At 34.6% G+C, this 13,821-nt stretch overlaps 2 protein-coding genes across 3 annotated transcripts in view; one reads left to right on the top strand and one right to left on the bottom strand.

Moving 5' to 3' along the window:
* LOC128161408 (mucin-2-like) overlaps positions 1 to 2,604 on the bottom strand; it is a 2,683-nt gene extending 79 nt beyond the window's left edge. Inside the window, exons 1-8 of the mRNA XM_052824688.1 lie at positions 2,577 to 2,604; positions 2,217 to 2,381; positions 2,032 to 2,085; positions 1,661 to 1,825; positions 1,470 to 1,529; positions 1,224 to 1,403; positions 979 to 1,023; positions 1 to 626 (exon numbers count right to left, since the gene is read on the bottom strand). The exon at positions 1 to 626 is cut by the window's left edge and continues 79 nt beyond it. Coding sequence (XP_052680648.1) covers positions 148 to 626; positions 979 to 1,023; positions 1,224 to 1,403; positions 1,470 to 1,529; positions 1,661 to 1,825; positions 2,032 to 2,085; positions 2,217 to 2,381; positions 2,577 to 2,604 — 1,176 coding nt within the window. The 3' untranslated portion in view covers positions 1 to 147. The remainder of the gene's footprint in view (positions 627 to 978; positions 1,024 to 1,223; positions 1,404 to 1,469; positions 1,530 to 1,660; positions 1,826 to 2,031; positions 2,086 to 2,216; positions 2,382 to 2,576) is intronic.
* A 1,796-nt stretch (positions 2,605 to 4,400) lies between these two features.
* Positions 4,401 to 6,510, top strand: LOC128161410 (uncharacterized). 2 transcript variants are annotated; one of them, XM_052824691.1, is made up of 5 exons: positions 4,401 to 4,756; positions 4,864 to 4,950; positions 5,162 to 5,389; positions 5,557 to 5,688; positions 5,813 to 6,510. In XM_052824691.1, exons 1-5 carry the CDS (start codon positions 4,734 to 4,736, stop codon positions 6,012 to 6,014), a joined length of 672 nt encoding a protein of 223 aa, XP_052680651.1. In that variant the 5' UTR covers positions 4,401 to 4,733; the 3' UTR covers positions 6,015 to 6,510. The 2 variants fall into 2 exon arrangements, with proteins under 2 accessions (XP_052680651.1, XP_052680650.1); XM_052824690.1 differs by having other exon boundaries at positions 4,401 to 4,950.
* The last annotated feature ends 7,311 nt before the right edge of the window (positions 6,511 to 13,821 follow it).

Here is a 13,821-nt window from a genome sequence, read left to right as displayed (position 1 = left end):
GGCACATTTCACATGTTAAAACCTTTTTAGCAAACACGTGTTGTAAAATTAAAATAAAAACAAATCTACTTTCTTTTACATACATTTCTGTTTGACTTACTACATGTAGTAAATGAAAGTTTTTCCCTTAGCACATATACAGTTTTTTTACAAGTTAAGTTGCCTCTTTGCCGTCTTGGACCTTGTGTTGTCAGAGACTGATGTTTGACTTAGCAGAGGTTTGGTTGAGGTCACCGTGGATGGTGTTTCAGGGGTTGTGGCAAGTGATGGCGGGGTTTGCATTTCTATGCTTTCAGCTGGTGAAGCGGGTGGAGTTGACCGACTCGTGAGTGCTGAAGTTAAGCATTGTGCAGTGTCTGGTGGGGTTGAGGTTATGGTGCTTGGGGTCGTGGCCAAGGAAGGAGGAGTGAATGACAACGGAGAGAATGCTGGGTTTAGGTGTACAATTTCTGGTGAGGAAGTTGGTGCTGGTGTTGATGTTGCTGAAGGTATTGTAGCTGGTTGTTCAGTGGTAGCTAGTTGTTCAGGTCGGGTATGTGCACAATTTCGACATTTTGCTTGCAACCATCTTTTCAGCAATATTAGTATGATGAGAATGGTCATCAAGATTGACCACACCAACATTCCTAACAAAATAAAAAAAAACAAAACCTAAAATAAGTTTCAATAATACAAGACCCACACACTTATCATAGCATCATTAACACACAGATTCTTGATAAAAAATAACAGACTCACATTCACTATCATCTGTAGAAGACATGTATGACTGAATTTTTCTCAAATCTATTTTGGACTTCGTAGATAATTTACTATTTCTTGGTTTAAATATTGACCGATTTGATTTTCTCTTAATTTTTTTTCTGGATGTCTTAGTGTCACATTTCAGATTTTTAAGCTTATCTTTGATTAAAACTAACACACCTACAAAAATACAAAAACTGAACACTAAATTTAAAATATTAAGAACTGTGAAACCTTTCCACTCGGGGTCCATGAAGAGGTTGTCTTGCTTTTTGGAATCTACAATAATAATTATCCACAAATAATATATATATATATATATATACACACACACACACACACATTATAAAATTTACACAACAAAATATGTGAATAAACTAAATATTTAACTGAGGGACAAATATTTTTAATTTCAATTAAACATCAATATCAAATTTTTGTTCAAAAAACAGAGTCAACAGAGGAAATAAAAAACTTACCATCATCTAAAATAGTCTGATATGCCAGGGTCATGGTAGAGGTCCCAGTGGACAAACTCTTTTTGGTGGTATAAGTGGGGGTGTCTGTGAAATAAAATAAATCTAAGTTGACTGTTTTGTTTTTTTTTTTGAAATTTTTATGGGTAGAGATAGATAAAGAGAGAGGGCAAGAGTTAGATGCTCAGGGAAGGGTGAGCGATTGGAGGTGACCAGATCATATCTACATACAGGTAGACAAACAAGAACATGTACCTTTTGTTTGAATTCCTCCTGTCGACATCTGTCTCTTAGGTACCCTAATGGATGCTAAAACAAGACAACAATCTTTATAATATTTTCTCTCCAATTTAAAAGCTCGACTAATTATTACATTTGAGTTCCAAATCTCATCTGAATTAGACTTCTGACAGAGTCAACATAGGAAATAAACAACTTACCATCAACTAAAGTAGTCTGATAAGCCAGGGTCATGGTAGAGGTCCCAGTGGACAAACTTGTTTTGGTGGGGGTCTCAGTGTTGTAAGTGGGGGTGTCTGTGGAAAAGCTAGAACCGCCATTGGTGGAGACCTCGGTGTGGGTGCGAATTGATGTGGATGGCACACCTAAAACATAAAATAAATCATTCACACCTAAAACATAAAATTAATATAAGTTGACTGGGTTTTTTTCTCTTTTTTTATGGAATTAAAAAAAAAAGGAGAGATAGAGGGCAAGAGTTACATGTACAGGAGAGAATGAATGATTGAAGGTGACCAGATTGACTTTAACAATCATATCTACATACAGGTAGACAAACAAGAACATGTACCTTTTGTTTCAATTCCTCCTGTCGACATCTGTCTCTTACGTACCCCAATGGATGCTAAAACAAGACAACAATCTTTATAATATTTTCTCTCCAATTTAAAAGTTTGACTAATGATTACATTTGAGTTCCAAATCGCATCTAAATTAGACTTCTGACAGAGTCAACATAGGAAATAAACAACTTACCATCAACTAAAGTAGTCTGATAAGCCAGGGTCGTGGTAGAGGTCACAGTGGACAAACTCTTTTTGGTGGGGGTCTCAGTGTTGTAAGTGGGGGTGTCTGTGGAAAAGCTAGCACCGCCATTGGTGGAGACCTCGGTGTGGGTGCGAATTGATGTGGATGGCACACCTAAAACATAAAATAAATCTAAGTTGACTTTTTCTCTTTTTGTTTTTGTTTTTTTTATTTGTGGAAATAAAAGGGAGAAGGGAGGAGAGAGAGAGAGAGAGAGAGAGAGAGAGAGAGAGAGAGATAAAGAGAAAGGGCATTTAACGAATTTTAACAATAATATTTACATACAGTTAGACAGATAAGAACATGTACCTTTTGTTTGAATTCCTCCTGTCGACATCTGTCTCTTAGGTACCCTAATGGATGCTAAAACAAGACAACAATCTTTATATTTTTTCTCTTCAATTTTCAAAGCTCGACAGGTGATTACATTTAAGTTCCAAATTTTTTTTTTCACCAGCGGAAATGGCGGAGTAGTCAGAATCTCGAGCCCGAATTACATTTATGTTCAGAGTTATCGTTCCTATCCCCAATCATACCCCGCTCCTGTCAACTTTTCGTTATTGTAAAGAGTCAAAATAAGCGTTTACCTTTAGTAGCAAAAATTAGAAAATACTTGGATGTCAAGTTCGAGTACACTAAGAATCATTGGTGGATCAAGAAATATGTGCACAATTCATATAGAATCAAAGAATTTACAGAATACGTGCTTGTCAATCATTTCCATCTTATTTCATAAACTATTTCTTATTTCATAAACTATTTCTTAGCTTTACCTTTTTATTCATGAAAAAAAATTACACGTCGAATAAATTTGCTACTTTTGAAACGCTGACAGAGGTGTAACGAGATCAGTGAGACCATAAACAATATAAGATTTGACAAAATATTTTATATATATAGATTGATTCAATTATATTAATACTTACAACAAGTTTGTCCCCGCAAGTCATGTACTCTAACGTCTCTTGCTCCGGTTACGTAAATTACCGATAGACCACAGCTTCTTACAAATACATCACGATAGATTTCCGAATCTATATACACTTCGCGACAACTCGCAATATCCAGGCATGTCTTTACACCTCTTTCCGCAAAAACAATGCACAAGCCGAAGGACTGTAGGCCTAACAAAAGGAAAAGGACCTTCGCCATCTTTATCCCAAATGCCATGTGCGCTGCAGAACCCAGTTTGGGGAAATCATGTGACCTTTTACCCGCGAATTGTTTTAATACCCGTATATTGTTGCATCAACATTATAAAAACAATCAAAATAATTTTACAATGGTGCATTGTCAACTTATCGCCCTTATGTTACACTGATATATTGTATTGTATACATTTCCATTGTTTTTCTTTCTTTTAAATAATATTTTAATTATTTTCAATGCGTCGGCTACTTATGATTAAAATATGAATTTACATTCGCGCGTTTTTCTATCTATAAAGGTGAGTGGCCGTACTATTAAATTATCAATATTGAAAATTTGCACCTGATAAAAAATACTCGTTTCTACGTAGTAATTTAGTTCAATCACCCCTGTCAAGGAGGAGGTGACATTTTCATCGGTAAATTTTGAAAGATCATCAGATAAAAATTATTTCAGACCTGAGCAATGACCTAACCTCTATCATAAATCCTGATTTAATTTTGATACATATTAAGAAATGATATTTTACAAAAAAGTGGGTATAATGAACGACCACACCCTTATCCCACGCACTTTTCTGTGAGAGTATTTAAAGCCCGGGGATTGACATAAAAATTGTGTTGGGGAAACAAAGTTCTCAAAAAGCACAAATTCATCAATTTGTCAAAATGGCAGACTTTTCTGATTTAATGTAAGTAAACTCGGTTCTATGACCGCGAATTGTTTTAATACCCGTATTTTGTTGCTTCAACATTATAAAAACAATCAAAATAATTTTACAATGGTACATTGTCAACTTATCGCCCTTATGTTACACCGATATATTGTATTGTATACATTTCCATTGTTTTTCTTTCTTTTAAATAATATTTTAATTATTTTCAATACGTCGGCTACTTATGATTAAAATATGAATTTACATTCGCGCGTTTTTCTATCTATAAAGTTGAGTGGCCGTACTATTAAATTATCAATATTGAAAATTTGCACCTGATAAAAAAATACTCGTTTCTACGTAGTAATTTAGTTCAATCACCCCTGTCAAGGAGGAGGTGACATTTTCATCGGTAAATTTTGAAAGATCATCAGATAAAAATTATTTTAGACCTGAGCAATGACCTAACCTCTATCATAAATCCTGATTTAATTTTGATACATATTAAGAAATGATATTTTACAAAAAAGTGGGTATAATGAACGACCATACCCTTATCCCACGCACTTTTCTGTGAGAGTATTTAAAGCCCGGTGATTGACATAAAAATTGTGTTGGGGAAACAAAGTTCTCAAAAAGCACAAATTCATCAATTTGTCAAAATGGCAGACTTTTCTGATTTAATGTAAGTAAACTCGGTTCTATGATTTGTTGCATATACGGTAAACTAGTAATTGAAAGTTTTGTGTCATATACATACCGGGGTATTTTTTTATTTACTTATTTATGCAGTGACTTTGAAACATCTCCTGAGTTCGAAGAATTATGGAAACAAATAGAAAAACAGGAAATAGAGAAGCAGACCCCTTCATTCTCAAAGTAAGTTAAGAATTTAGTTATAAAAAATATTGTGCCATGAAAAATCAAACTTGTCGTTAATGACATTTACTGAATTTTGCATGTACGTATTATTCTCTCATAATATTTTATCCTTTTATTAATTTTTTGTAAGTCTGACTCTCTGTACTTTAAGTACTTTTTATTTAAAGACGTAAAATTTGAATTGGTATTTTTATTTTTTATTTTTAAGATCTTCCATTGTTCCTCAAAAAGGAGCGACGCAGGCGTCTAAAGTAGTGGTTCAAGATAGCACAGGGCCTTCCGTCCTGAAGAACTTACTGTCAGGCACAGTAAAAAAGGAACAAACAACGACCAGCCCTTTCAACGAAAAAGCAGAGAACGTCAAAACAACAATTATCCCTCTGGTCCCAGTTTTGGCAGACAATGATCACATTAAAACAGAGCTACCTTTCAAAAGGTCAGGAAATGTATCTAGTTATTTATTTATTTTATATACCCACTATTAATCACCGTTAATGCGGGAAATAAATTATAAATACATATTGTAATTTTTTTTTTTTTAATTCTATAAATTGAAAAAAGGGGAAAAGTCTATCGCACGTATTCCTATTTATATTTTATTAGGTACTCTGCTTGTACTTCAAGTGTATCGACACCGTCATACTCTCCTGCGCATGATGAAAACTGGCCCCCAACACTAACGGATTCTACAACGTTAGCCGCCAACGCAGAGGACTCAATTCTCACAACGTTCAGGTAAATTAACCGATGCTTTAAATAATTAAAAATACACATCTGTCAATTACTTTACTTGTTGAAAAACATTTTAAAATGTACTGGTTGTTAATATTTAAAAAATATATATTTTTTTATTTAAAAGGAGGAATAATAAAAAAAAGTTTAAGACCCTGGAGAAGAGATTTTCAGAGCCCTTGGCTGTTGCTTCCCGAGAGTTGGAAGTTCTAAAATCCTTGCAAAAGCGGATGGCGCTGGATCTTCAGCAAAGTGAGATAATTTTAAATTATCTCACATCGAAATACGGAGAGCCCGAGAAGAAACGTGCAAAATTTTCTTCTTCCTAATAAACATTTCGATTTTTGAAGAACTTAAGCTTAACTTAATCAAATTATTTGTTTATAAATGTTTGATTGACCATTTGGCTTTAAAAACTTCCGGTATTGAATAACGAGATGAAACAAGTTGACAATCGTAGTAAAGTGTTACATTTATGAGACAATAGTTCAATGGTGTTCATATCTTTTGTAACTGTTTGAAAATAAAGGATTTTTTTTGCAAGATGCACATGCAATTAGTAGTTTTTCAATTCTAACAGTTTTTAACAAACAATAAATTGTTTAACAGACTTTTATCGTTTTTGTTTCTCCCGTGCCTCTACAAAAATATTCGAAAAATCTAACTGATAGAAAATAATAATCATACCTTTTGTAAAACACCATTATAGTCCTTTCATAACATTGTATGTGTTTGAATGTTAAATTTCATGCGTAATTTATAGTTCCATATTAAATGTACTTATTAACACGGTGACCCAGGTCATACGGTGTCTTGGTTATCAAGGTGACCTCATGTTAATGTATTAAGGTGACTCCAAGAGACCAGGGTATCAATGTGACCTTTAAGGAACCAGGTTTTACTGAAGGTGACATAAGCCTGTTCTAATTATCAGGATGACTCCAGACTGTTAGTGACCTCAAAAGTTATCCAGGCGGACTTTACCCTGAACTCATTTATCAAGGTAACCTCAAGGTGACCTGACCTTAGCAGGTGACCTGAACTCGACCTAAGTTGACATGACCCTGTCTTTGACCCTGGCCTAGCGACCTGACCTCAGTTGACATGACCCTGTCCTTGACCCTGACCTAGTGACCCAGGTGACCTGACCTTGACCTCATATGACCTGACCTTGACCTAGGTATCAAGGTCATTGGTGACCCTATACTGACTTCAGACTACTACCCTCACTACTCATTAATTTTTTAGGAACAAAATGTGGTCGTATTACATCGTATACCTTAAGATTAACATATGTTCCATGATAACAATGATGTTCGACCATGATAACGATGACAGTGATGCCGTCGAGAAAGAAAACAGCAAAGAACTGGACCAGGCGGTATTGTCATAATAATGTGTAATGATATAAATTACATTTTCATCGTGTCATTGATACATTTCCATAATATTGTACAAATGAGCTAGCGTCACTTTTTATAAATATCAAAACTAATTTGAAAAATTAATTATCCATAATCACGTGGTTTACAGGTCCCGTCAAGACTTTGTACCTTGTCAGGGGCAAAAATTCCGAGAAAAGAGATACTAAATTAAAACGTGTCCACCTTATCTTTAAAAAAAAATTCTTTTCAAAATACATATAAATCTAGTTATTTTTATTTCATATATCTATATATTTCTTAAAAATTGTGAACTTTGGTAAAAATATACGTACAGGCCTTTTATGGTAGTTCTTTTAATGATTCAGTTTCATAAAGCATAAAATGACAGTAAAAAACCTAAAATAAAACACATACCTTCTAGTTAAAATTGTAGGAATATTTTTTTACAGACAACACACAGTCAACGGCAATAGGTTTCCCGAGTGTTTATGTGATCTAAACAAATATATATTCACTATATAGCCATATTTGGCTCCCCATTTATGTTATCTCCAATGATAAAGAACGTACACAAGAAAAAAATAAAATTTTTAAAAATTGTCACTATGTTTCAATATTGGCTCTGTCCAAAAAAAGTCTCACCATGAGATAATGAATTTTGCAATTTAGGTAGAGGGTTTCATAGCCATGTATTTAATTTTTTTACGATTAAATACATTTTCACTTTATGAAAATATAGACATTGACCCTGCCGTATATATGCGGGAGTATTGAATTTAATACATTTTCACTAAATGGCAGTCTTCGAAATAACCTGGGAGTCCAATGCCCGAGGCCTGGTAAATTTTCAGGCAGGCATGTAAGAATTGCCAAATTACATGCCCGGAGGGCATGTTTAAATTTACTGTCAACGTACAATATGTTTACTTGCCATTTCTTCCATCGTACCCAAGTTATTTGCTTAACTTGCTTTATGCAATCTACATTCTCGGTACGACTTGTCAAATAAGCATCAATCGTAATTATTGAAGTGTTAAGTTAAACCTATTGTACATATGTTTGCTAAATTACGAGACGTACATCGATGCCACTTGTAGTCATGATTGGGCTGTCATTTTACCATTTTTGAAATAAGCTAAACCGGTCAAACGATCAGCAAGTGACTCTAAAGTGAATTATGAACAAAAACGTGTCAGAAAGTTTCAGCACCAATGGCAGAAAGACAGGCCATGGCTGGTGTATGACTCGGAAAACAATTTGATGTCTTGTACATGGTGTAAACAATTTAAAACATTGTCCCTAATACAGTAAAATTAATATAAAAACCTTTATTTATTTATTTTGGTTGCACCATACACGTACCGGTAAATATAAGAATTTTGAGTTGGGCATGTAAAAATTGGAATGGGCTGGGTTAAAATGATGGGTCTTCGGGCATGTGCTGAAAAATTTGTAGTGAAGACTGAAATGGGCATATTGGCCCCGCCCTAAGGCCTGAACAACCGACCCTTGGGCCATCAATTTACCAATTTTTGTAGAGGGCTACATGGACATCGTCTTGTAATGAAGACTTTATAAGATTAAAAACATTTTTAGCATATGTTCATATTGGTCCAGCCCTAGGGCCTGGACCCCTAGCTAGCTCAGTTGCCTTGAATTTCACTATTTCAGTAGAGGGCGTTATAAGTCTTATAAAAATGCATTTAGTCTTTTCTCAATCGGTGGAAGAAGAGAAGAATACTTTCAAATTAGCATCAATTTTGCCCCGCTCACTGGGCCCCGGGGTTGGTAGAGTCATGAATTTCACAATTCATTTTCCTTTTGTCAAAGCGATGCTTCAACCCAAACAAGCTGCTCTTCTTTTAGTTTTCTATATAAAGCACAACGCACGACAACTGCGATAGCAATTGGTTACCCTATAAAAGTGTGTTTAAGCCATGAAAGGCGTCATGAAAAGATTTTGGAATTATTTTTAAAATACTTGCCATTCAGATAAAGATATAATTTCTTCATATATTTACAACGTTTCACCTATTCTCAGAATAAGCAAACTTTTGTACAGACTGTATGTCTCATAAACGTACGAAGTAAACAAGGTGTGATTGGAAGGTTTTATGTTTTTTATAAAACTAAACTGTGATCGTACATGTAAACACAACACAAAATAAACATTAGAAGTCTTTATTTTAAAAGGTGGGAAGCCAAAAGATGTTGAATATTTCTTAAAATAGCATGTCGCCAAAGCGGTATCTTATATTTGCACATTTATAAAAAATGCTATTTATTTCAAAATCTCATTAAAACAACACCAAATCACGATACACATGTATATGACTGTTTTTAAAATGCGATAGGCCACGATAAAGATTTATTCTATTTTTTTCGTAACTCTGCCTGATGTCGTCAAAAAGTGCGTAAGCTACGTTGTCCACTAATGATATGTCATTTCTAATGTTTAATAACCTTTATTTTCAGTGTTATTATAAAAAAAATCTCATTTTATATTGGTCAATGATATAATATACATACCGATGTTATCTGGATACAAAATATCTTTTGCGGATGTCTGCAATCTGCGTTTTTGATCCGTAGTTTTAAGCATGTAAGCTACGTGATGTTGAAAACGGTTATTAAAGAAAAAGTATTCGTTCAAACCCATGTGCATTTTTAAAATACGTAGTGTGTTGACTATTTCTAAACCAAAAATAAACACTCATTTGAACAAAAACTGGTGAGTTTAGGTATTAATCGGCTAATTGTAATTTACGTTTTGTAATCTTCGTTGCCATACTATTGGTAATGCGATATAAAACCGTTAGCGAAGTATTTTTTCGGATTTTACGTGATGATCGGTTTCGTTTTTGCAATTTACAATCATCACCAATTACTTCCTATTACGTCACGTCCTTGAAGTTGTGTTGAAGGGAAATTTCAATGTCGAAAAATTATCAATAACGCGCTTATCCCCATTGTGAGTTTTAAGGTAGGAATTGTTTTATCTTCTATTGAATTCAGATTAAAAATACGCCTTGTTACATATGACAACTGTTAAGTCTATCAAAATGGTAAATATATTGTGTTTGAGACCATATACAATATGTGTCATGCATTCTGAAAATGGTAAGCTACGTTCTGAAAATGATTTTATTTCAATGCAATTAAATAATAACAATTTCAAGATAAACAATTTCTATGATTACTATGAATATACTTTAAACTAAATGTTCAATTTGTTATAGCAAACCCTTTGATTTGTGCAATATTATAGTTTACGGAACTACATTTTGTCTTGATCACGTAGCTTACTTAAGGTATCAAAACATAAAGACTGCAGATAAAATGGAAAGGGAATAGTTTATTTTAACTCATAATTAAGGTTGAAAATAAGATCCACAATAATGTGTTTATCTCTCGCTTACTATTTAGATAAATACCAAATGTCTATTGTCTAAAAGAACCAAAGTAGAGATGATAACGTAAATTACCATTTTACAGAACGTAGCTTACTTTACAAAATGAAGTGATTTTTTGGTATTTGATGATAAAATTTTAGATCAATGTAGAGTTGCATAATAAGATAAATGATTTTTGTATTATTTTTATTCAATTATTCACAAAAAAAAAGAAAAACATTTTCAGTTTTGATTGATTGTGAAAGATATTTCTTAATTTTTAGATTATGGGGAAATCAAAAGCAGAAATACAGAGGGCATATAGGGAAAGAAAGAAGTTACGGGAAGGGGAGGATTATTTTAGGAAAGAAAGGGCTCGTGTTAAAGGCTACTATGTTCCCATAGCAGAGCAATCCAAAAAGAAGGCAAACGATAGACGAAAGAAAGTTAGAGAGGCGGTTCGAAAGCACAGAGAAAACAAGAAGCTAAAACTTAACATAGAATCTCTTCAGGACCCAGAGGTAACGTCAACAACTGTGACTTCAACCAATTCTATGATTGTTAAACTTCCTGGTATTGATCAACGAAATCGCACCAGACGTAGGATAAGTCGAGCTACAGCAAAATGCAGAAGGACAATTGAAAAGCTAAATGAGGAAAACAGAAACCTGAATCGCAGAGTTAAGACAATATCTAAACGATATCAGCGCCTTTTGACCAAAACCAAAAATGCTAAAACCGAAGAATCGGTCAACTTGGCGACTGGAAAGCAAGTCCTGACACCCAGGAAACGGACCTCTACAGAGATAAGGGAAGAGGGTTTGACGCCAAGAAAAATGCCAAAAAACATTCAGCGGAGGCTGCTTTTAGCAAATGTTTTAACAGATGAACTGAAAGGCGCATGGAAAGAAAATGGAATCAAAGGAAAGCAGTTAATTTCAAGGATAGTCTCGGGAAAATTGTTGAAGAAGTACAGAATGAGAAAATGTGTTGGCGGTAGCATCACAAAACAAGTATTTTGCACGAAAAGAATCAACAGTTTACCAAAGATTCAGAAAAAAGTACACGCAAGAGAAACCCTGCGTAGGAGAGTTATTGAATTCCTAGAAAGGGACGACAACAGTCGTATGATGCCAGGAAAGAACGACAAGAAGAAAGCTGAAAACGGACACGTGCAAAAACGAGTTTTGAATGATAGTATGGCATGCTTGCATATGAAATTTGCAGCAGAAACATCTGAAAAAATATCACTTGCCACATTTTGTCGTTTAAGGCCTAATTATGTTTGTTTGACAAAATTCATTTCCAGAAATACGTGTTTATGCCAAAAACATCAGAACATGGCACTGGCTTTGAAGAACATGAAATCTGTGGGAGCTAAAGTCCCGTCAAGCCCTGACGAGTTTGCCAGACAATTAAAGGAAAATAACATCAACGTTAATGAAATTTGTTCTGAGATAAACGTTGAAATGGTCAAGTATGAACAGTGGAAGAAAGTTGAAATGTCGGACGGGAAAAAGAGAACAAAGATCATAGAAAAAGAGATAACAAAAGAAGAATTCATATCTGCCATACAGATTCAAATTGTTGAATTCCAAGAACACGTTGCAAGGGTGAAACTCCAATACAAAGCTCTGCACAATCTAAAGGAGAAATTACCTCAGGGACACGCCATCGTCCAGATGGATTTTGCTGAAAATTTTACTTGCACGTCTGCAGAAGAAGTACAGAGCGCATACTGGAATTCATCTGCAGTTACTCTCCACCCAGTAGTTACTTACTACAGAGCAGAGGATGGAACACTGACACACGATAATTATGTTTTCGTGTCGGATGATTTAGCCCATAATTTTGGAACAGTGTTCGCAATTCTAGATCAGCTGATGCCAAAGATGAAAATGAAAGTCCCACTGCTGAAAACTGTTCATTACTGGACAGACAGCCCTAGTTCTCAGTATCGAAATAAGCGTTCCTTTTACATCGTTTCTGACCACGAAAATGTGTTTGGAGTAAATGCTGTCTGGAACTTCTTCGAATCAGGGCACGGCAAAGGTCCGTGCGACGGCATTGGCGGAACATCCAAGCGAACAGCTGATCTTGCCATTAAGCAGGGGAAAATTACTGTCCAAGATGCGTGTGATTATTTTGATAAAGTACAGCAATACCACACCAGTGCCGAATATGTATTTGTAAAGTCAGAAGATTGCACAACTAAGCGCGAATCATTGACAGAAATTAACCGCAACCTGCAGCCAGTGAAAGGAACAATGCAAATCCATTGTGTGATTGGAGTGGAGAAAGGCAGAATAGCGACATCAACAACTTCTTGTTACTGTTCCGACTGCCTTGAGGCAAAGTACCACAATACGTCAGAAGCTTGTTTGTTAAAAAAGTCAATTCAAAGAAATATAGCATGTGATTCAGTTGAGAATGAAACTGCAAATGAAACTGAGCCCGAACATTTAGACGGAGGAAATGTTTTGACAACAGAAGACAACATTGTTGATGAGAGTGGATTGGGAAATCGGTCTTTGACGCTTGAATTGAAGGTTGGCAATTACGTTGCCGCTTTCTACGATAAGGACTGGTTTATCGGAAAGATTCTTGAAATTGACGAAGAAGATGACGAACTTCTCATTACCTTTTTGCAACCATGTAAGAAAACATTACCAGGAACGCGACCATTATACAAATGGCCTGCCAATCATGATGAGTTATGGGTAAAGACAAATGAAATTTTGTGCAACATCTCTGAACCTAGTAAGCATGGCAGAAGTGGCAGAAGTTTTGAAATATCACAGGAAGATTTTGAAACAGCAACAGAAATTTTTGCGTTGAAAATGATGACAAAATAGACTTTCTTGTGTGAAATTTGCCGATTGTAACGTAGATTACTGAACAAAATAGAAAAACAATCGTATGAATATTACTACATGTTAATTGACATAAAACGTAACATCATGTCTATTTGTCAACGTGTATATATATTTCGTGGCTGGTGTTTTCTTGGTTAAAAGTTTGAGACGTTATTATTGTCGAAATGGAATGTGTAATTTACGTTATGAAATTCATTTGTTAAAACAAGAATGGAAAATTAACATTTTAAACAAAATAAATATTTATCTTCAATACTTGATTGAAATATTCCGCTGTTAAAGTAATTTGATAAAAAAAACTTTTATTTTTGTACTTGTAATCTACGTTATCTTTAATGTAATCTACGTGGTAAAGATCATGTTTGCCGTTTCTATTTTAACACAAGCGTCTGTAGCCTGACGTTTTATGAGTGTTATTTAAAAGGTTTTGAATGAATATTTCATTGCTTTATTTTTCAGTTTGGCTGCAATTTGAAATTTTGT

Source organism: Crassostrea angulata, chromosome 8 (assembly GCF_025612915.1).
Source record: "Crassostrea angulata isolate pt1a10 chromosome 8, ASM2561291v2, whole genome shotgun sequence".
Classification (NCBI taxonomy): Eukaryota; Metazoa; Mollusca; class Bivalvia; order Ostreida; family Ostreidae; genus Magallana; species Magallana angulata.
Note: the sequence above shows the minus strand (reverse complement) of the source record. Positions and strands in the feature narration are given on the sequence as shown.

Excerpts from the sequence above, each read along its gene's own strand:
- LOC128161410 (XM_052824690.1), top strand. The coding sequence starts at position 4,775 with ATGATTTGTTGCATATACGGTAAACTAGTAATTGAAAGTTTTGTGTCA. Across the intron at positions 5,390-5,556 it reads ACAGAGCTACCTTTCAAAAG|GTACTCTGCTTGTACTTCAA; the intron begins GTCAGGAAATGT and ends ATATTTTATTAG. Across the intron at positions 5,689-5,812 it reads TCAATTCTCACAACGTTCAG|GAGGAATAATAAAAAAAAGT; the intron begins GTAAATTAACCG and ends TTTATTTAAAAG.